At 47.4% G+C, this 21,723-nt stretch overlaps 1 protein-coding gene across 4 annotated transcripts in view; it reads left to right on the top strand.

Moving 5' to 3' along the window:
• Positions 1-21,723, top strand: part of UPP1 (uridine phosphorylase 1) — a 178,422-nt gene that overhangs the window by 121,149 nt on the left and 35,550 nt on the right. For all 4 annotated transcript variants that reach the window (XM_075316557.1, XM_075316560.1, XM_075316558.1 and 1 more), the window contains one exon: positions 14,124-14,333. In XM_075316557.1, coding sequence (XP_075172672.1) covers positions 14,124-14,333 — 210 coding nt within the window. The remainder of the gene's footprint in view (positions 1-14,123; positions 14,334-21,723) is intronic.

Below are 21,723 nucleotides of genomic sequence, written 5' to 3'. Positions count from 1 at the left end.
CCAAGATCCCCCTAATCTATCCAGTAGTTGATCCCCCCGGGGCATGGGGTAAGTATCTGTAATCGTGACCTCATTGAGTCATCTATAGTCCACACAGAAACGAGTACTCTTGTCCTTCTTTGGCACCAACACAACACTGGCAGCCCATGGGCTATGGGAGGGAACTATGACTCCCATATTTAACATGTCATCCACCTCGGCCTTCATCATTGCCAACACAGGAGGGGTCACCCGGTAGACGGGTTGTCTTAATGGAGTGGCTGTCCCTGTGTTGACATGATGCTGGACCAGGGGAGTTCTACTAGGCTGACTCGTGAACAGAGATTCATATGTTCCGAGAATGTCTTATATCTGTCGCTTCTGTGATGGCCAAAGCTGTTCCCCCCTGTGATACATCTTTTACCCCCATTTCCCTTTTGGAGTCCACTAATAGGTCTGGGATTTGGTCCAACTCTGGGTCATCTAACTCTGGACAACAAACTGCTAAATTGCTGACCTCTTGTTCCTCATAAGCTTTTAGCCTGTTGACATCGTAGGTACGCTCACGAACACCTGCTCGATCCAGGGCCACAGTGTAGTCAGTATTGCCACATTTCTTGGTAATGGTGAATGGACCAGCCCACATGGTTGCAGCTTGTTTTTCCATACCGATACTAGTACTAGGACCTTCTATCCACAGGCGAATTCTCGTGGTCGGGCAATGCGGTCCTAACATCGTTTTTGCCTTTCCTGAGCAATTTCTAAATTCCTGTGGGCTAACTCCTTGAGGTGCCTCATCCTTTCCCTAAACTTTTGAACTTAGTCCAGAATGGGAACCTCTTCTGTGGGGAAGGTGCCCTCCCAACTCTCTCGTACAGCTCTAGGGACCCTCGTACCTTTCGACTGTACAGCAATTCGAAGGGGGAGAACCCAGTGGAGTCCTGCGGCACCTCCCGGTAAGCAAAAAGGAGCTGCTGCAAGTTTTTCTCCCAGTCCCCCCCTCGGACTCTGCATAACAGCTAATAAGCTGCTTAAGCGTTCCGTTGAAGCGCTCACACAATCCATTTGTTTCAGGATGGTATGGAGTGGTGCGCATGGGGCGCACTCCATGTTTCTCCCACAGGGTCTGAATCAGTTCACTCTGGAACTGTTCAGCCTGCTCCGTCAATACTTCTGTGAAACCATACCCGGCTAAAGATGTCCAGTAGAGCTTGAGCCACGTACTCTGCATTTAGGGAGGATAAGGAAATGGCTTCTGGATAGCGAGTGGCAAAGTCTACCAGGGTGAGGGTGAATCTTTTTCCACTGCGACTAGGGATGGCTAAGGGGCCTACTACATCAATGGCAACTCTCTGGAAAGGTTCTCCTATCAAGGACATGGGTTGGAGTGGGGCACAACATGGGGCTCCCCCCATACGTTGACACACTGGACAAGAGGCTCTGTATTTTTTCTCTTCTTGAGTGACCTTTGGCCAGATAAAACTGCGCAACAGGCGAGCCCGCGTCTTTTTGGCCCCCATGTGCCCAGCCGCAGGAACATCATGAGCTAAACACAATAGTTGGGGTCGATACTGCTGGCGTACCACAAGCTGATGTACACAGGTTCAGGGTTTTTCTGGGCAGGATGCGGGCTTTTCCCGATATAAGAGGCCTTTTTCCTATCTATATACCTCCCCCTGATTTCCTCCCCCAGGTTGGGCAGCTGCACTACGGATAAGCTCTAGGGTGGGGTCTGTCAATTAAGCTTCCCTGAATTCCTTACGATCTATCTCCCCCCAGTTAATGTCCATAGTTGGGTCTGATGTACTCACATTTTTTGGCTCCAATGATTAGACTGAAGATTGAGGAGGAGGGTTCTCCTCGGATGGGTTGGTGGTAGAAAAACCTGCACCAGGATGGTGATTGGCGTGGCTGCGGGGATTGGCAGTGACAAACTGGCTGGATAGTCCTTGTCCTAGGTCCTTTCCCAAAATAACAGGAGTGGGGAGGCCGTCCATGAGTCTCACTTCAACCTCTCCTTGGTCAGTTCCCCAGTCCAACTGCACCAACTGCACTCGTGCCAGAAGGCTGTTCGAGTGCTGGCCCCCAGCAAGGGCAATGGTCACTTTGCGGCCAGGTAAATAATGTTCTGTGAGAACAATATCTGGGTTAACCAGGGTTATGGAAGATCCAGTGTCTCAAAGTCCCTGAGCCTGTATATCACCGACCTTGACCGTCTGGATGTGGCGATGAAGCTTGGCTGGTGTACGGTCTCCGGCCTACCGTAGGGTGTGGACTGGGTAAACCACTTCCTCAGCTATTGGTGTTTCTCGGGAGTAGCATTCTTCAGGTCTCATTGGTTCATCTCGGCATATGTTGACTGGTTGAACTGGCAGACGGGCTCCAGGGATGGGGCCCCGACTTTGAAGACACTCTTTGGCCATGTGTCCAAGGCGCCCACACGTATGACAGGAGATCAAAAAACAATTGGGGACGACACCACCATTAAATATATAGGGTAATGGAAGCATGCTCCAACCCATAAATAGAATACTAGAACACAACACATGGGAAAAAGTGGGCACAACTACACCATTCATGTACTGGAAAATCCAAAATAATGGAATGAAGCAAGAGGAGCCCCTTGTTGCATGCAAAAAGTGTGAAAAAGTTCAGTGTCCGTCGCTCTCACACTGTCAGTGCCGGCTCCCTGCTCCCTGCACACATAGCCAAACTACACATCGGGTAATTAACCTGATGTGTACTCTAGCTAGGAGTGCAGGGAGCCAGCGCTAAGAGGTGTGCACTGGTAACCAAGGTAAATATCGGGTTCGTTACCCAATATTTACCTTAGTTACCAAGCGCAGCATGGATTCCATGCGTCGCTGCTGGCTTGGGGCTCGTCACTGGTTGCTGGTGAGATCTGCCTGTTTGACAGCTCACCAGCAACCCGTGTAGCAACGCTCCAGCGATCCCTGCCAGGTCAGGTTGAGGGTGGGATTGCTGGAGCGTCACTTAGTGTGACATCTCACCAGCGACCTCCTAGCAACTTACCAGCGATCCCTATCAGGTTGTATCATTGTTGGGATCGCTGGTAAGTTGTTTAGTGTGACTGGGCCTTTAGGAGTCTAGTGTAAAGCTGGTGTCACACACAGCGACAACGACGTCGCTGCTACGTCACCATTTTCTGTGACGTTGCAGCGACGTCCCGTCGCTGTCGCTGTGGGTGACATCCAGCAACGACCTGGCCCCTGCTGTGAGGTCGCCGGTCGTTGCTGAATGTCCAGCTTCATTTTTTGGTCGTCACTCTCCTGCTGTGACACACACATCGCTGTGTGTGACAGCGAGAGAGCGACGAAATGAAGCGAGCAGGAGCCGGCACTGGCAGCTGCGGTAAGCTGTAACCAGCGTAAACATCGGGTAACCAAGGGAAGACCTTTCCCTGGTTACCCGATATTTACCTTCGTTACCAGCCTCCGCTCTTGCTGCCAGTGCCGGCTCCTGCACTGTGACATGTGGCTGCAGTACGCATCGGGTAATTAACCCGATGTATACTGTAGCAAGGAGAGCAAGGAGCCAGCGCTAAGCAGTGCGCGCGGCTCCCTGCTCTCTGCACTGTGACATGTAGCTGCAGCACACATCGGGTTAATTAACCCGATGTGTACTGTACCTAGGAGAGCAAGGAGCCAGCACTAAGCGCGGCTCCCTGCTCTCTGCACATGTAGCACAGTGACGTTATGATCGCTGCTTCTGCTGTGTTTGACAGCTAAGCAGCGATCATAACAGCGACTTAAAAGGTCGCTGTTACGTCACCGAAAATGGTGACGTAACAGCGACGTCGTTGTCGCTGTCGCTTAAGGCCCCGTCACACTAAGCAACATCGCTAGCAACATCGCTGCTAACGAACAACTTTTGTGACGTTGCTAGCGATGTTGCTGTGTGTGACATCCAGCAACAACCTGGCCCCTGCTGTGAGGTCGATGGTTGTTGCTAAATGTCCTGGGCCATTTTTTAGTTGTTGCTGTCCCGCTGTGAAGCACAGATCGCTGTGTGTGACAGCGAGACAGCAACAACTAAATATGCAGGCAGCAGGAGCCGGCTTCTGCAGAGGCTGGTAACCAATGTAAACATCGGGTAACCAAGAAGCCCTGTCCTTGGTTACCCGATATTTACCTTTGATACCAGCCTCCGCCGCTCTCACTGTCAGTGCCGGCTCCTGCTCTGTGCACATGTAGCTGCAGGACACATCGGGTTAATTAACCCGATGTGTGCTGTAACTAGGAGAGCAAGGAGCCAGCACTAAGCATTGTGCGCTGCTCCCTGCTCTGTGCACATTTAGCTGCAGCACACATCGGGTAATTAACCCCATGTGTGCTGTAACTAGGAGAGCAGGGAGCCAGCGCTAAGCATTGTGCGCTGCTCCCTGCTCTGTGCACATTTAGCTGCAGGACACATCGGGTTAATTAACCCCATGTGTGCTGTAACTAGGAGAGCAGGGAGCCAGCGCTAAGCATTGTGCGCTGCTCCCTGCTCTGTGCACATTTAGCTGCAGGACACATCGGGTTAATTAACCCCATGTGTGCTGTAACTAGGAGAGCAGGGAGCCAGCGCTCAGTGTGCGCTGCTGCCTGCTCTGTGCACATTTAGCTGCAGCATACATCGGGTAATTAACCCGATGTGTGCTGTAGCTAGGAGAGCAGGGAGCCAGCACTAAGCAGTGTGCGCTGCTCCCTGCTCTGTGCACATTTAGCTGCAGCACACATCGGGTAATTAACCCGATGTGTGCTGTAACTAGGAGAGCAGGGAGCCAGCGCTCAGTGTGCGCTGCTCCCTGCTCTCTGCACGTGTAGCTGCGTGAGCTGGTAACCAAGGTAAATATCGGGTTGGTTATCCGATATTTACCTTAGTTACCAAGCGCAGCATCTTCCACGCGGCGCTGGGGGCTGGTCACTGGTTGCTGGTAGCTCACCAGCAACTCGTGTAGCCACGCTCCAGCGATCCCTGCCAGGTCAGGTTGCTGGTGGGATCGCTGGAGTGTCGCAGTGTGACATCTCACCAGCAACCTCCTAGCAACTTACCAGCGATCCCTATCGTTGTTGGGATCGCTGGTAAGTTGCTTAGTGTGACGGTACCTTTAGTGTGAACCCAGCTTTAAAGTTCTTGTTGACTCATGTAATTGCCTTGGCCAGTGAAGGTCAGATACCCAGACAAATCAATTATGCGAACCTCCCATTGTATTACTATGTGTATTGCTAGATGCAATGTAACTTAGCGGTCTCTCCCTCATCTCTGCCAGAGACCATTACTACTAGGGATATTTTGTATACGGCTTGAAATCTAGCCAATAAGAGCCCAGTCTTATCCACCAATCGTGAAGACCCCAATAGTCTAAATGGAGAGCTCTGGGGTATAAGAAGGAGGACTGTCCATTGCCTGGCAAGACTCTTGCTACATGATACCAATATAGGATCTGTGTATCCGATTGTCAAGTCATAACCAAACCTGGATTATAATACTACATGGACTTCAGCATTGAATGCAAGGATTCAGCTGAGATATCAAGGACTACCTATGGAAGGAATTCAGCTTGGGACAATCCAGTCACCTGACTACAGGCTTTGCAATCCTCAGCGAGCTTCCTAAATCTGATGTTATTACATTTTTGGTGAGTGTTGTCATCACTCTGTAGACTATCCGAGTTATGCTGCTTACTACAGGATCCATTGTCATTCTGCTCCTCATTTCAGTGTTGTCACCGCTCTGTAGACTATCCGAGTTATGCTGCTTTCTTCAGGATAAAACTCCACTCTGTCCCTCTTCTCAATGTTGTCACTGTTCTGTAGACTTTTTGAGTTATGCTGCTCTATTCAAGATTCAGCGCCGCTCTGCTCTTCTCAGTGTTGTCACTGCTCTGTAGACTGAGTTATACTGTTCTCTTCAGGATCCAATGTCGTTCTGCTCCTCTTCTCTCTGTTGTCACTGTGCTTTAGACTTTTTGAGTTATGCTGCTCTTTTCAGGATCCAGCACTGCTCTGCTCCTCTTCTTAGTGTTGTCACCGACATGTAGACTGTACAAGTTATGCTGCTCTCTTCAGGATCCAGCACCTTTCTGCTCCTCTTCTCAGTGTTGTCATCACTCTGTAGACTATCCGAGTTAAGGCCCCGTCACACACAGAGATAAATCTTTGGCAGATCTGGGGTTGCAGTGAAATCATGGACATATTGTTCCATTTGTACACAGCCACAAACCTGGCACTGATTGTCCACAATTTCACTGCAACCACAGATCTGCTGCCGATTTATTTCTGTGTGTGACAGGGCCTTTATGCTGCTCACTTAAGGATCCAATGTCATTCTGCTCCTCATTTCAGTGTTGTCACCGCTCTGTAGACTATCCGAGTTATGCTGTTTTCTTCAGGATAAAACTCCATGTTCCTCTTCTCAATCTTGTCACTGCTATGTAGACTATTTGAGTTATGCTGCTCTATTCAGGATCCAGCGCCGCTCCGCTCCTCTTTTCAGTGTTGTATCTGCTCTGTAGACTCTCCGAGTTATGTTGCACTCTTCAGGATCCAACGCCTCTCTGCTCCTCTTCTCAGTGTTTCACTGCTCTGTAGACTGTCCGAATTATGCTGCTCTCTTAAGGATCCAACGCCATTCTGCTCCTCTTCTCAATGTTGTCACTGCTTTGTGGACTGTTCAAGTTATGCTGCTCTTTTCAGGATCCTGCATCGCTCTGCTCCTCTTCTCAGTGTTGTCACTGCTCTGTAGACTGTCTGAGTTATGCTGCGCTCTTCAGGATCCAGCGCCGCTCTGCTTTATTTCTCCGTGTTGTCATGGCTCTGTAGACGTTCCAAGTTATGCTGTGCTCTTTAGAATCCAGTGCCTTCGCTTCTCTTTTCAGTGTTGTATCCGCTCTGTAGACTGTCAGAGTTATGCTACGCTTTTCAGGGTCAAGCGCCGCTTTGATTCTCTTCTCAGTGTTGTCACCGATCTGTAGACTGTCTGATTATGCTGCATGAACCAGAAGTGGCTTTTATATTGCAAATCTATGGAGCGTTACAACGAGGTGCCATCGACTTACATTGTAGAATAGACTTTTGCCTCACGCATAGAGCATAGAGTGAGGCCAATTCCATGTAACAGTGTGGCGCATTGCATGGGCAATAATCTTAAAACCATCATGTCATGAAATTTCTTAAAAACGTACTGCTATGTAAAAATAGACAGTTTTTCAAAGGTACCGAGTAGTACAAGTGATTAGAATTACAAATCTCTTGACTGGACTTTTATGCTTATAAAATATATAGGTGTATACACTATAGTTCAAAAGTTAGATATTTCCTTATTTTTTAAAGAAAAGCACATTTGAATGAAGCTAACATTAAATTAAACGGAAATATACTCTATACATTGCTAATGTGGTAAATTACTTTTCTATCTGCAAACGTCTGGTTTTTAATGCAATATCTACATAGGTGTATAGAGGCCCATTTCCAACAACCACCACTCCAGTGTTCTAATGGTACATTGTGTTTGCTAACTATGTTATAAGGCTAATGGATGTTTAGAAATCTCTTGAAACCTTTGTGCAAGTATATTAGCACTGCTGAAAACAGTTTTGCTAATTAGAGAAGCTATAAAACTGACCTTCCTTTGAGCTAGTTGAGAATTTGGAGCATTACATTTATTAAACGTTCAAAATGGCCAAAAAAAGACAACTTTCATGTGAAACTCGACAGTCTATGTCTTGTTCTTAAAAATGAAAGATATTCTGTGAGAGTAATTGCCAAGAAACTGAAGATTTCCTACAAATGTGTGTACTACTCCCTTCAGAGGAGAGCACAAACAGGCTCTAACCAGAGTAGAAAGAGAAGTGGGAGGCCCCGCTGCACAACTGAGCAACAAGACAAGTACATTAGAGTCTCTAGTTTGAGAAATCGACGCCTCACAGATCCTCAACTGGCAGCTTCAATAAATAGTACCCGCAAAACGCCAGTGTCAACGTCTACAGTGAAGAGGCGACTCTGGGATGCCGACCTTCAGGGCAGAGTGGCAAAGAAAAAGCCACATCTGAGACTGGTTAAGAAAAAGGAAAAGATTAATATGGGCAAAAGAACACAGATATTGGACAGAGGAAGATTAAAAAAAAAGGGTTATGGACAGACAAATCAAAATTTGGGGTGTTTGGATCACACAGAAGAACATTTGTGAGACGCAGAACTACTGAAAAGATGCTGGAAAAGTGCCTGACGCCATCTGTCAAGCATGGTGGAGGTAATGTGATGGTCTGGGGTTGCTTTGTTGCTGGTAAAGTGGGAGATTTATAAAAGGTAAAAGGGATTTTGAATAAGGAAGGCTATCACTCCATTTTGCAACGGCATGCCATATCCTGTGGATAGCGCTTGATTGGAGCCAATTTCATCCTAAAACAGAACAATGACCTAAAGCACACCTCCAAGTTATGCATGAACTATTTAGCTAATATTCGATCTATAATGGATTGACCAGCCAAATCACCAGATCTCAACCCTATTGAGCTGTTGTGGGATCACCTTGACCGTATGGTACGCAAAAAGTGCCCATCAAGCCAATCAAACTTGTGGCAGGGGGGAAGCATGGGGTGAAATATCTCCAGATTTCCTCCACAAATTAACAGCTAGAATGCCAAAGGTCTGCAAAGCTGGAATTGCTGCAAAGGAACATTCTGTGACGAAACCAAAGTTTGAAGGAGAAAATCATTATTTCAAGTATAAATCATTATTTCTAACCTCGTCAATGTCTGGACTATATTTTCTATTCATTATGCAACTCATTTGATAAATAAAAGTATGGTTTTTCATGATAAAGACAAAATTGTCTGGTTAACCCCAACCTTTTGAACTGTACATGTCTCTGTAATATCCAGTTTTTTGTTATAGCTGTTATAAAACTGGCAGATTTGTATCGTTTAGCCAGAATTGCAGTGATGGAATTCAGTCTATGTGCACACAATTGCTGGTACACACTGCTTCAAGTGGAAGATGCTTCAGGAGATATTTGCCGTTATTGATTAGCAGCTTTTTTTTTTTTTTTTAACACTTTTCCACATTTTTTAACCATTTTTTAAGACTTCCAATTAACTTGTATTGTAGATTTAAGAGTGTTTGTTGTCACATCTAAAAATTGGTCAGGTCACTTTTAGGTGCTTGGTATCTTTTGAAATGGTTAAAAGACACTCAAAAGCTTAACATATGCACAGTTGTTTTTTTTTCTTTACACAGAAGCGCATATTTTCATTTTTTTTTAGCCTTTTCTTAGCCATTTTTTAGGTGGGTTTCAAAGCGAACCTGCCTTAAAAAAAGACGTTTGAACATAGCCTATAATCCATATACAATCACATACAATCCATGTACAAGCCACACTTCCTAGAAAACTGATATAAAAATAAGTTCCTCTATTACTCCTCTATTACTATATTATTGTAGCAGTGGCAAGTGAAGGTTGCAATTGCTTTAGTACTAATTCATTATTGACATCTGTGTGTGTTGCAGGGTGCATTCTGTTTTTTTAGTGTTTTATCTTCAAGCATTTTTACATATACTTGCATTTTTTTTCTGTACACTACCTCGCCCATTTAGTCGGATTGTACAGTCATGGCCAAAAGTTTTGAGAATGCTACAAATATTAATTTTTACAAAGTCTACTGCTTAAGTTTTTCTAATGGCAATTTGCATATACTCCAGAATGTCATAAAGAGTGATCAGCTTAACAGCAATTACTTGCAAAGTCAATATTGGCTAAGAAAATGAACTTTAACCCCCAAAACACATTTCAACAGCATTGCATTCCTGCCTTAAAAGGAGCAGTTAACATTGTTTTAGTGATTGTTCCATTAACACAGGTGTGGGTGTTGATGAGGACAGGGCTGGCGATCAGTCATTATTAAGTAAGAATGACACCACTGGACACTTTAAAAGGAGGCTGGTGCTTGGTATTGTTTCTCTTCAGTTAACCATGGTTATCTCTAAAGAAACATGTGCAGCCATCATTGCTCTGCACAAAAATGGCCTAACAGGGAAGAGTATCGCAGCTACAAAGATTGCACCTCAGTCAACAATCTATCGCATCATCAAGAACTTCAAGGAGAGAGCTTCCATTGTTGCCAAAAAGGCTCCAGGGCGCCCAGGAAGGACCAGCAAACACCAGGACCGTATCTTAAAACTGTTTCAGCTGCGGGATCGGACTACCAGCAGTGCCGAGCTAGCTCAGCAACGGCAGCAGGCTGGTGTGAGTGCTTCTGCACGCACTGTGAGGTGGAGACTCTTTGAGCAAGGCCTGGTTTCAAGGAGGGCAGCAAAGCCACTTCTCTCCAGAAAAAACATCAGGGACTGACTGATATTCTGCAAAAGGTACAGGGAGTGGACTGCTGAGGACTGGGGTAAAGTCATTTTCTCAGATGAATCCCCTTTTCGATTGTTTGGGACATCTGGAAAACAGCTTATTAGGAGAAGAAGAGGTGAGCGCTACCACCAGTCTTGTCTCATGCCAACTGTTAAGCATCCGGAAACGATTCATGTGTGGGGTTGCTTCTCAGCCAAGGGAATCGGCTCACTCACAGTCTTGCCTAAAAACACAGCCATGAATAAAGAATGGTACAAGAATGTCCTCCAAGAGCAACTTCTCCCAACTGTCCAAGAGCAGTTTGGCGCCCAACAATGCCTTTTCCAGCATGATGGAGCACCTTGCCATAAAGCAAAGGTGATAACTAAATGGGTCATGGAACAAAACATAGAGATTTTGGGTCCATGGCCTGGAAACTCCCCAGATCTTAATCCCATTGAGAACATGTGGGAAATCATCAAGAGACGAGTGGACAAACAAAAACCAACAAATTCTGGCAAAATGCAAGCATTGCTTATGCAAGAATGGACAGCTATCAGTCAGGATTTGGTCCAGAAGTTGATTGAGAGCATGCCAGGGAGAATTGCAGAGGTCCTGAAGAAGGGTCAACACTGCAAATATTGACTTGCTGCATTAACTCATTCTAACTGTCAATATAACCTTTTGGAACTCATAATATGATTGCAATTATATTTCTGTATGTGATGTAAACATCAGACAAACACAATTAAAAACCAGAGGGCAACAGATCATGTGAAAAAATAATTTTGGTTTCATTCTCAAAAAACGTTTGTCCATGACTGTACACTCGGCTCCTCACAGCATACAGTGTGCACGATGTGAGGATCCACAAGTCTGCAGTCACATAGAGTGATTGCAGACTTGTGGATTTAGACTAGACAAGCCCTTTTAAAATAAAAAAAAATGACATTCAGAGCCCAAATAATGAAGATTCGGTCATTGTCCACATATTTCTGGTCCTAACTGGATACGAAAGAGAAGTTGTCAGCACATTTTTACATATGCAAGAGGGGTTATGGCACCAGTTTTCCTATTAAAGTTCCAACTTTTTTTGAGAGATCTGATATACCTGTCAGGGAAAATGTATTATAGAAGCCATTATATGCAAATCAGGCTCTAAGTACATTTGTGGCATGTCAGTGCACTTACAGTATTTCTTCTTCAAAGTGCATTGACACACCCTCAGTGCACTTAGTGCTTCTACAAAGTACATTGACACACCCTCAGTGCACTTAGTGCTTCTACAGAGTATATTGACACACCCTCAGTGCACATAGTGCTTCTACAAAGTACATTCACATGCCCTCAATGCACTTAGTACTTCTACAAAGTACATTGACACACCCTCAGTGCACTTAGTGCTTCTACAGAGTACATTGACACACCCTCAGTGCACTTAGTGCTTCTACAAAGTACATTGACATGCCCTCAGTGCATTTAGTGCTTCTACAGAGTACATTCACATGCCCTCAATGCACTTAGTGCTTCTACAAAGTACATTGACACACCCTCAGTGCACTTAGTGCTTCTACAGAGTACATTGACACACCCTCAGTGCACTTAGTGCTTCTACAAAGTACATTGACACGCCCTCAATGCATTTAGTGCTTCTACAGAGTACATTCACATGCCCTAATTGCACTTAGTGCTTCTACAAGGTACATTGACACACCCTGAGTGCACTTAGTGCTTCTACAGAGTACATTGACACACCCTCAGTGCACTTAGTGCTTCTACAAAGTACATTGACACGCCCTCAGTGCACTTAGTGCTTCTACAAAGTACATTGACACACCCTCAGTGCACTTAGTGCTTCTACAAAGTACATTGACACACCCTCAGTGCACTTAGTGCTTCTACAAAGTACATTGACACACCATCAGTGCACTTAGTGCTTCTACAAAGTACATTGACACACCATCAGTGCACTTAGCGCTTCTACAAAGTACATTGACACCCTCAGTGCACTTAGTGCTTCTACAAAGTACATTGACACACCATCAGTGCACTTAGTGCTTCTACAAAGTACATTGACACACTCTCAGTGCACTGAGTGCTTCTACAAAGTACATTGACACATCCTCATTGCACTTAGTGCTTCTAAAGAGTATATTGACACGCCCTCAGTGCACTTAGTGCTTCTACAAAGTACATTGACACATCCTCAGTGCACTTAGTGCTTCTACAAAGTACATTGACACACCATCAGTGCACTTAGTGCTTTTACAAAGTACATTGACACCCTCAGTGCACTTAGTGCTTCTACAAAGTACATTGACACACCATCAGTGCACTTAGTGCTTCTACAAAGTACATTGACACACCCTCAGTGCACTTAGTGCTTCTACAAAGTACATTGACACACCCTCAGTGCACTTAGTGCTTACACAAAGTATATTGACACGCCCTCAGTGCACTTAGTGCTTCTACAAAGTACATTGACACACCCTCAGTGCACTTAGTGCTTCTACAAAGTACATTGACACACCATCAGTGCACTTAGTGCTTCTACAAAGTACATTGACACCCTCAGTGCACTTAGCGCTTCTAGAAAGTACATTGACACATCCTCAGTGCACTTAGTGCTTCTACAAAGTACATTGACACCCTCAGTGCACTTAGCGCTTCTAGAAAGTACATTGACACCCTCAGTGCACTTAGCGCTTCTAGAAAGTACATTGACACACCATCAGTGCACTTAGTGCTTCTACAAAGTACATTGACACCCTCAGTGCACTTAGTGCTTCTACAAAGTACATTGACACATCCTCAGTGCACTGAGTGCTTCTACAAAGTACATTGACACATCCTCAGTGCACTTAGTGCTTCTACAAAGTACATTGACACCCTCAGTGCACTTAGCGCTTCTAGAAAGTACATTGACACCCTCAGTGCACTTAGCGCTTCTAGAAAGTACATTGACACACCATCAGTGCACTTAGTGCTTCTACAAAGTACATTGACACACCCTCAGTGCACTGAGTGCTTCTACAAAGTACATTGACACATCCTCATTGCACTTAGTGCTTCTAAAGAGTATATTGACACACCCTCAGTGCACTTAGTGCTTCTACAAAGTACATTGACACACCCTCAGTGCACTTAGTGCTTCTACAAAGTACATTGACACGCCCTCAGTGCACTTAGTGCTTCTACAAAGTACATTGACACACCCTCAGTGCACTTAGTGCTTCTACAAAGTACATTGACACACCCTCAGTGCACTTAGTGCTTCTACAAAGTACATTGACACACCCTCAGTGCACTTAGTGCTTCTACAAAGTACATTGACACACCCTCAGTGCACTTAGTGCTTCTACAAAGTACATTGACACACCATCAGTGCACTTCAGCCTCAATTGAATATGGCTTCTATGATACATTTTTCATTATTAGAACATTAAATCTCTGGAAAAAAAAGTATTATTTGTATTAGTGTACTATTATCGACACATTGATACCATGTGTAAAAACAGTTTGCTGACATGTTTTTTTTTTTAATTTGTACTTTATATTAAATATTTGCCTTTTTAATGCATGAATGGATTGGATCTGCTCTAGCAGCAGCTTCTTGACACTGAGTGCTGCCATCCTGTTTGCAATGATGGCCAGATTATTTTCACTATCAGAGTCCTCCATTTGGATACTGTTCCTGTTTGTATGACCCTCAGCCTTTTCTAGTTAATGTTCTATATTTGTGCCTCTATGTTTTTACCTGCTTTCTTTACCTTGTGTAAGATGTTATTGTGTTATGTCTTTAGGTATTGATCCGGGATCTGTGGTGATTACAAGGCAGTCTGTAAATCCGTGCTTCAAGCCCGAGTTTGAACAGATAGTCCTCGGAAGGACAGTGATTCGTAGTACTGAATTGGACAGTGAATTAGCACAAGAGCTGGCTCAATGCAGTAAAGAAATCAATGAGTTTAATACAGTCATTGGAAGTACTATGTGCACATTGGATTTCTACGAAGGTGAAATGTATTCTTCGGTCTTGTTTCATAGTTATTATTATTATAGATATGATAATTTGGTTATATATACCAGAATATGTTATGGAAGTTATAATCAAAAATAGTGTCATCAGCATATTTTTCCTGATATCTCATGCTTTTATTTTTCATACAGTGAAGTAACATTAGATTGGGATTTCATGTATTGTTAACAGAGATAATAACTTTTAAAATGCACCCTGATATTGCCAGGGTAAAAAAGTGGTTTCTTTCTGCTGGATGAGGGTTTATATGGGGTTTATATAGAACATTAAAGTCAATGCAGGGAGTTTATTATCAACTAGAAGGTGGCCCGATTCTAACGCATCGGGTATTCTAGAATTTATTGTGTAGTTAATGTATGATTTTTGTTATATATATATATATAGATGTTGTTGTGTGTAGTTGCCAGTGTTTGTGTAGGGCGCTGTAAATGTTCTGGGTGTTGTCTGGGTGTGCGGGTGTGTGAGAGCGGTGTTGTATGTGTGTTGCGTTGTGTGTGTTGCGTTGTTTGTGGAGTGCTGTGTGTCTGCAGTGTTGTCTGTGTGTGGTGCTGTGTGTGTTGAGCGGTTTGTGTGGGTGTGGAGTGCGTGTGTGTGTTTTGGGGGAGGTATGTTTTGTGCAGTGTGTGTGTTGCGCGGTATGTGCGTATATTTGTGTATGCCGCGGTGTTTGTGTGTTGGGTGTTGTGTGTGTGCGGCATTGTCTGTGTAGGGCGGTGTTTGTGGTTCCCAGTGTGTGTGTGGTGTGTTGTGCGGTGCGCGTGTGGCGCTGTGTGTGTGTTTTGGGGGGAGGTGTGCACGCCCATCGTGCTCCATCCCCGATGCTGCGCACCCCCCATCGTGCTCCATCCCCCATGCTGCGCACTCCCCATCGTGCTCCATCCCCCATGCTGCGCACCCCCATCGTGCTCCATCCCCCATGCTGTGCATCCTCATCGTGCGCCATCCCCCATGCTGCGCATCCTCATCGTGCTCCATCCCCCATGCTGCGCACCCCCCATGCTGCGCACCCCCCCATTGTGCTCCATCCCCCATGCTGCGCACCCCCCATCGTGCTCCATCCCCCATCATGCTCCATTCCCCATGCTGCGCACTCCCATCGTGTGTTACGGGGGGACCGGCAGATTAGGACCAGGGGTATATATCCCAATCGCCAGTCGGGGCCCACCGTGCTCCAGATGGTAATGGAGCTGCTGGCACCCTGTGGGTTAGGTGGAGACTATAGAGCTGGATGGCTCTGAGATAACTCAAGGAACCTTTCAAGTGTGTAGGGACACGTCAGACCGGACGACAACCCAGTTAGCGTTTCGGTGGAGCGGACGCTACTCCGACCACGTGTGTAACAACACGTCAGGCCGGATGGTAACCAGTTAGCGTTGACCGAGAAAACCGCTGCGACAGTACCCTGACGGCAACGTGTGTAAGACACGTCAGGCCGAGCGGTCCTCCGATTAGTGTTTCTGGCCACCACTCGACTGGCCACGTGTGTAAAGGACACGTCAGACCAGGTAGTCACACCAGTAGCATTTGACTGGGAAGCCGAGGAGGATAATACGGTTCACACACCCAATCCAGGAACACCCTGTTAACTTCACAGGGGTTCTGGGGTGCGCTGTCCGTGCACGTAGAGGGCACAACCGGACAGGTGGCGCAGCAGGTACACTGTCCGTGTGCGTAGAGGGCACTCTCGGACAGGTGACGCAACAGGTATTCTGTCCGTGTGCATAGGAGGCACAACTGAACAAGTGACACAGCAGCCGCAGCACCGTTAACGCCACTGGACTGCTCTAGCACAACAGGAACGGTAGCAAGGAAGCACGGCGCCTGACCCTCATGTGCTGAGCCACGAATCTTGGCGTGGCAGGCACTGTTCGCCTAGCCCTACCTACCACTTCCAACAAGGCTTATGCCACCAAGAACTCTAAATGAAGACTGCGCACCTCCATGTTGTCTCCAGCCCCTTTTATAACCTGGGTCCGCCCCAAACCCAGGGTGGAACCACCAAGGTCCAATAGCAGAGTGCCATGTCATCAGTGACGTCACATGCGACCTATCCGGAACCGCCATGTCATTGATGACCTCATGGCAGCCACGCCCCAAACACCTCACCAGTCATCGTCTGACGACCAATGATGAGGTGCCAGATCATAGGGGCGGGCCTCTGCGAGCCAGTCCGGAGTTGCCACGTCATCAGGACACCTGACACCCTCTGCCCTATCAGGGCCTGCCACCTCACGGACATGCTCAGTGAGGTCCTTACCGGACCTAGCCTCTGATGCACTAAGTGCCTGAGCATGCTCAGTAGCCTGAGCAACAGGCTCAGAAAGCAGACTATCAGTTTGAGCATGCTCAGTAGGCACATCCCAGAACTTAGACACAGCACGAAGTCCAAGTACCTGTGCAAAGAGGCTGTTAGGGTTAATTGTGGGAGCATGCTCAGTAGCCTGAACTGAGGACTTAGTCTCAGACATAACACAATCAGGCTGAGCATGCTCACTAGGCAAAACACCGGGCTTAGACTCTGGCTGGGGTAAATCGGCGCACGCATGCGCACTAGCCGCCTCTCCACACTTAGACGTGGTGGAAGGAACAGCCAACTGGACGACCCGAGGCACGGCCAAGAACGGCAGCCGGCGCCTGGGCGCAACAGGAACCGCAGCAGGCTGCTTGTGGCTATCATGCTCCATCCCCCATGCTGCGCACTCCCCATCGTGCTCCATCCCCCATGCTGCGCACTCCCCATCATGCTCCATCCCCCATGCTGCGCACCCCCCATCGTGCTCCATCCCCCATGCTGCACACCCCCCATCGTGCTCCATCCCCCATGCTGCGCACTCCCCATCGTGCTCCATCCCCCATGCTGCGCACTCCCCATCGTGCTCCATCCCCCATGCTGCGCACTTCCCATCGTGCTCCATCCCCCATGCTGCGCACCCCCCATCGTGCTCCATCTCCCATGCTGCGCACCCCCCATCGTGCTCCATCCCCCATGCTGCGCACCTCCATCGTGCTCCATCCCCCATGCTGCGCACCCCCCATCGTGCTCCATCTCCCATGCTGCACACCCCCCATCGTGCTCCATTCCCCATGCTGCGCACTCCCCATCGTGCTCCACAGTCACACATTAGACAGTATACATGAACTCATCTGATCGCATACACTCACACCCCACTTCTCCCTGTGCCCTCCGGTGGGCGGTCCCAGCAGCTGTGCTGCACGCCGTGCTCCTCTGCCGACACTCACAGATCCGATCGCATACACTCACACATCAGAACACACGCACACACCCGATCGCATACACGCACACATCCGATCGCATACACGCACACATCTGATCGCATACACGCACACACACACACTGACGATATCGCAAATACGCGCTCACACACTCACAACATCCGGAGATACCACATGCTTCCGGCCATGTGATCCTCCGGCAGGTCCTGGAAGGTCACTGCACGCACAGTATCGCCGCCGAGAAGTAAGCGATATCACTGGATGTTGTTGTGTGTGGATGCGATCTGATGTGTGTGTGAGGTGTGTGTGAGAGTGAGTGAGTGTGATCTGATGTGTGTGTGTCTGTTTTTATGTGTGTGTGTGTGTGTTCCGCCGCTGCAGGACCTTGATGCGCTCACCTGCTCCCGGTCGGCGTCTGGTGAGTATGACTGCGGGGTCTTCTTTCTTCTGTCTTCTCTCTTCTGGGGGTGCCTGCTGCCTATAATGAAGTGTCTTGCAGTGTCTTTAACTCTTTCACCGCTGCATGACACTTCATTATTGACCGCAGCGTATGCCGGCTCCCTGCACATGTGTACTGGGAGCCAGTGTACGTTGGAGCGGGGCTGAGCGGGCGAGGCGTCAGCGTATGCCTGCTCCCTGCACATGTGTACCGGGAGCCGGTGTACGCTGGAACGGGCGATGCGTGCGGAGGTCCGGGGCGAGCGGCTAATCCATGTGGGGGGCGGGGCCAGGCCGAGGCGAGCGGCCAATCTGTGGGGGGGCGGAGCCAGGCCGAGCCCAAAGCGGCTAATCCATGCGGGGGGCGGGGCCAGGCCGAGCCCAGCGGCCAATCCGACAGTTGTCACTTTTATGACACTTACGGTGACACTGTCACGTGACACAATTTTGGAGCAAGACAGACAGACAGACAGACAGAATAAGGCAATTATATATATAGATTTGGTTAAGTATACATACCAACTAAGGCGGTTTTAGACTAGCATATGTAAAATCATCCACTTTTCATCAAGAAAAAAAAAAACAGATGATTTTTGCATTGCAACACTTTATTATATAATAAGTTGCAAATTTAGTTTTCTATGTTAATAATTACAATGGATCAGTAAAAATGGATTCCATATGTATGGTGTCCAGATGTGTTTTTTTTTAGTTTAATGGATGAGTTTGATAAGAAAAACAAATCAAATCACACTATGTTCAGAATTATTAGGCAAGTTGTATTTTAGAGGATTTTTTTTTTACTATTGATCAACAACTATGTTTTCAATCAACCCAAAAGACTCATAAATATCAAAGCTTAATATTTTTTGAAGTTGGAGTGGTTTTTGTTTTAGATTTGGCTATCTTAGGAGGATATCTGTTTGTGCAGGTAATTATTTCAGTACAGACTTATTAGGCAACTTAATAAAAACCAAATATATTTCCATCTCACTTGTTTATTTTCACCAGGTAAACCAATATAGCTGCACAAAATTTAGAAATAAACATTTCTGACATGCAAAAACAAAACCCCAAAAAATTAGTGACCAATGCCGGATGGTGCACGATGGGGAGTGCGCAGTATGGCGGATGGAGCACGTTTGGGAGTGCGCAGTATGGCGGATGGAGCACGTTTGGGAGTGCGCAGCATGGCGGATGGACCACGTTTGGGAGTGCGCAGCATGGCGGATGGACCACGTTTGGGAGTGCGCAGCATGGCGGATGGACCACGTTTGGGAGTGTGCAGCATGGCGGATGGAGCACGTTTGGGAGTGCGCAGCATGGCGGATGGAGCACGTTTGGGAGTGCGCAGCATGGCGGATGGAGCATGATGGGGGGTGCGCAGCATGGCGGATGGAGCACGTTTGGGAGTGTGCAGCATGGCGGATGGAGCACTTTTGGGAGTGTGCAGCATGGCGGATAGAGCACGATGGGGAGTGCGCAGCATGGCGGATGGAGCACGTTTGGGAGTGCGCAGCATGGGGGATGGAGCACGTTTGGGAGTGTGCAGCATGGCGGATAGAGCACGATGGGGAGTGCGCAGTATGGCGGATGGAGCACGTTTGGGAGTGCGCAGCATGGCGGATGGAGCACGTTTGGGAGTGTGCAGCATGGCGGATAGAGCACGATGGGGAGTGCGCAGCATGGCGGATGGAGCACGTTTGGGAGTGCGCAGCATGGGGGATGCAGCACGATGGGGAGTGCGCAGCATGGGGGATGGAGCACGTTTGCTCAGCCTCTCTCCTTCCAGCCTCCCTCAGCATCAGCCTCCCCCTCCCAGCCTTCCCCAAGATCAGCCTCTCTGCTCCCAGCCTCCTCCAGCACGCCGTGCTCCTCTGCTGACACTCACCCACACCCGATCGCATCCACTCACCCACACAACCGATCGCATCCACTCACCCACACAACCGATCGCATCCACTCACACACACAACCGATCGCATCCACTCACACACACAACCGATCGCATCCACTCACACACACAACCGATCGCATGCACTCACACACACAACCGATCGCATCCACTCACACACACAACCGATCGCATCCACTCACACACACCCGATCGCATACACTCACACACACAGACACTGACGATATTGCACATACGCGCTGATACTCACAACATCCGGGGATATCACATGCTTCTGGCCATGTGATCCTCCGTCAGGTCCTGGAAGCTCACAGCACAATATCGCCGCCGAGAAGCAAGCGATATCCCAGGATGTTGTGAGTATTTGGATGCGATGTGATGTGTGAGGTATGTGTGAGTGTGATCTGATTTGTGTGTGTGTGCTGTTATGTTATGTATGTTCCGCAGCTGCAGGACCTTGATGTGTGGATGCGATGTGATGTGTGTGTGAGGTGTGTATGAGAGTGAGTGTGAGCCGGTGTACACTGGTAACTATGATACACATCGGGTAACTAAGGGACCTTAGTTACCCGATGTGTATAATGGTTACCAGCTTTCACGGCCTCCGTTAAGATCCCAGCATCGCAAGGTTATGTCTGGCGCTGCCGGGATCCTGACGGAGCCGGTGTAGAAGCAAGCGATATCCCAGCATGTTGTGATGTGTGAGGTGTGTGTGGATGTGATGTGTGGATGTGATGTGTGAGGTGTGTGTGAGAGTGAGTGTGATCTGATGTGTGTGTGTGTACTCACCTGGGAATCGGGGCTCCGTGTCAGTTGGGCCAGAGCGAGCGTGGATTGCGTGAGGGGGGCGGGGCCTGCAGAGAGCCGGGGCGAGAGGCCAATCCGTGGGGGGGGGGGCGGGGCCATGGCGAGCCCAGCGGCCAATCAGCTTTGTGTCACCGTAAGGACACAATTTCGGAGCATGACAGACAGACAGATAGACAGACAGATAGACAGACAGACAGACAGACAGACAGAATAAGGCAATTATATATATAGATAAGTATGGAAACACATTTTGACTCCTGTGTAAATCTCAAATGAGAATCACCTGTGATAAATTGTTGGTGCCCATGTGACATGAATTAGCCAATGAATGACGACATCAGTTTTTAGTGTAAATCAGATTTTATTAGAAAAGAAAAACAGGTTTACAAATGAAAATGCGTAGATTGTAACAGCTCAAAGTTTGAGGACATTAGTTAGCTCAAAATCAAAATAATTCTGTTTATACAGTATCTTTGATTACATAGGTAAAGTCGATTTAACGACATTCATCAGATCACATCACTTTGGAATGGCACTCAAGAAGTGCCTAGTGACTAGACTTCCAATCAAAGTATATTCTGCCTCATTTAGGAAGGTCATAAAAAGAGGAAAAATAAAAACCTTAATACAACATTCTTAACTGGTAGTATATGCGTTGCGCAGTATAATCATGTGAGGGAAGGTGGAAGAAGTGGATATAGGAGGAGAAGGAAAGAAAGAAAAGGAGGTAAGGTCAAGTCGATACCCCGTCTGGGTCGTACTCAATTCCCATTACTGTTTGATGTGTGGGATGGAATTTCAAGTAAATTGTACGCCTCTAATCTAAGGCTTGTAGCCAGGATATCAGGTCAGGTTTCTCCCTATATATAATCCACGGCGTCCACAGTCTTGTCACCCTCTCTTCTGAATCCATCGCCTGGCCAACCAACTCCTCCATCCGGAGCATCCAATTTATCTCAGCCACCAACTCCGC

Source organism: Anomaloglossus baeobatrachus, chromosome 6 (assembly GCF_048569485.1).
Source record: "Anomaloglossus baeobatrachus isolate aAnoBae1 chromosome 6, aAnoBae1.hap1, whole genome shotgun sequence".
Classification (NCBI taxonomy): domain Eukaryota; kingdom Metazoa; phylum Chordata; class Amphibia; order Anura; family Aromobatidae; genus Anomaloglossus; species Anomaloglossus baeobatrachus.
This window is presented reverse-complemented; position numbering and strand designations above follow the sequence as displayed.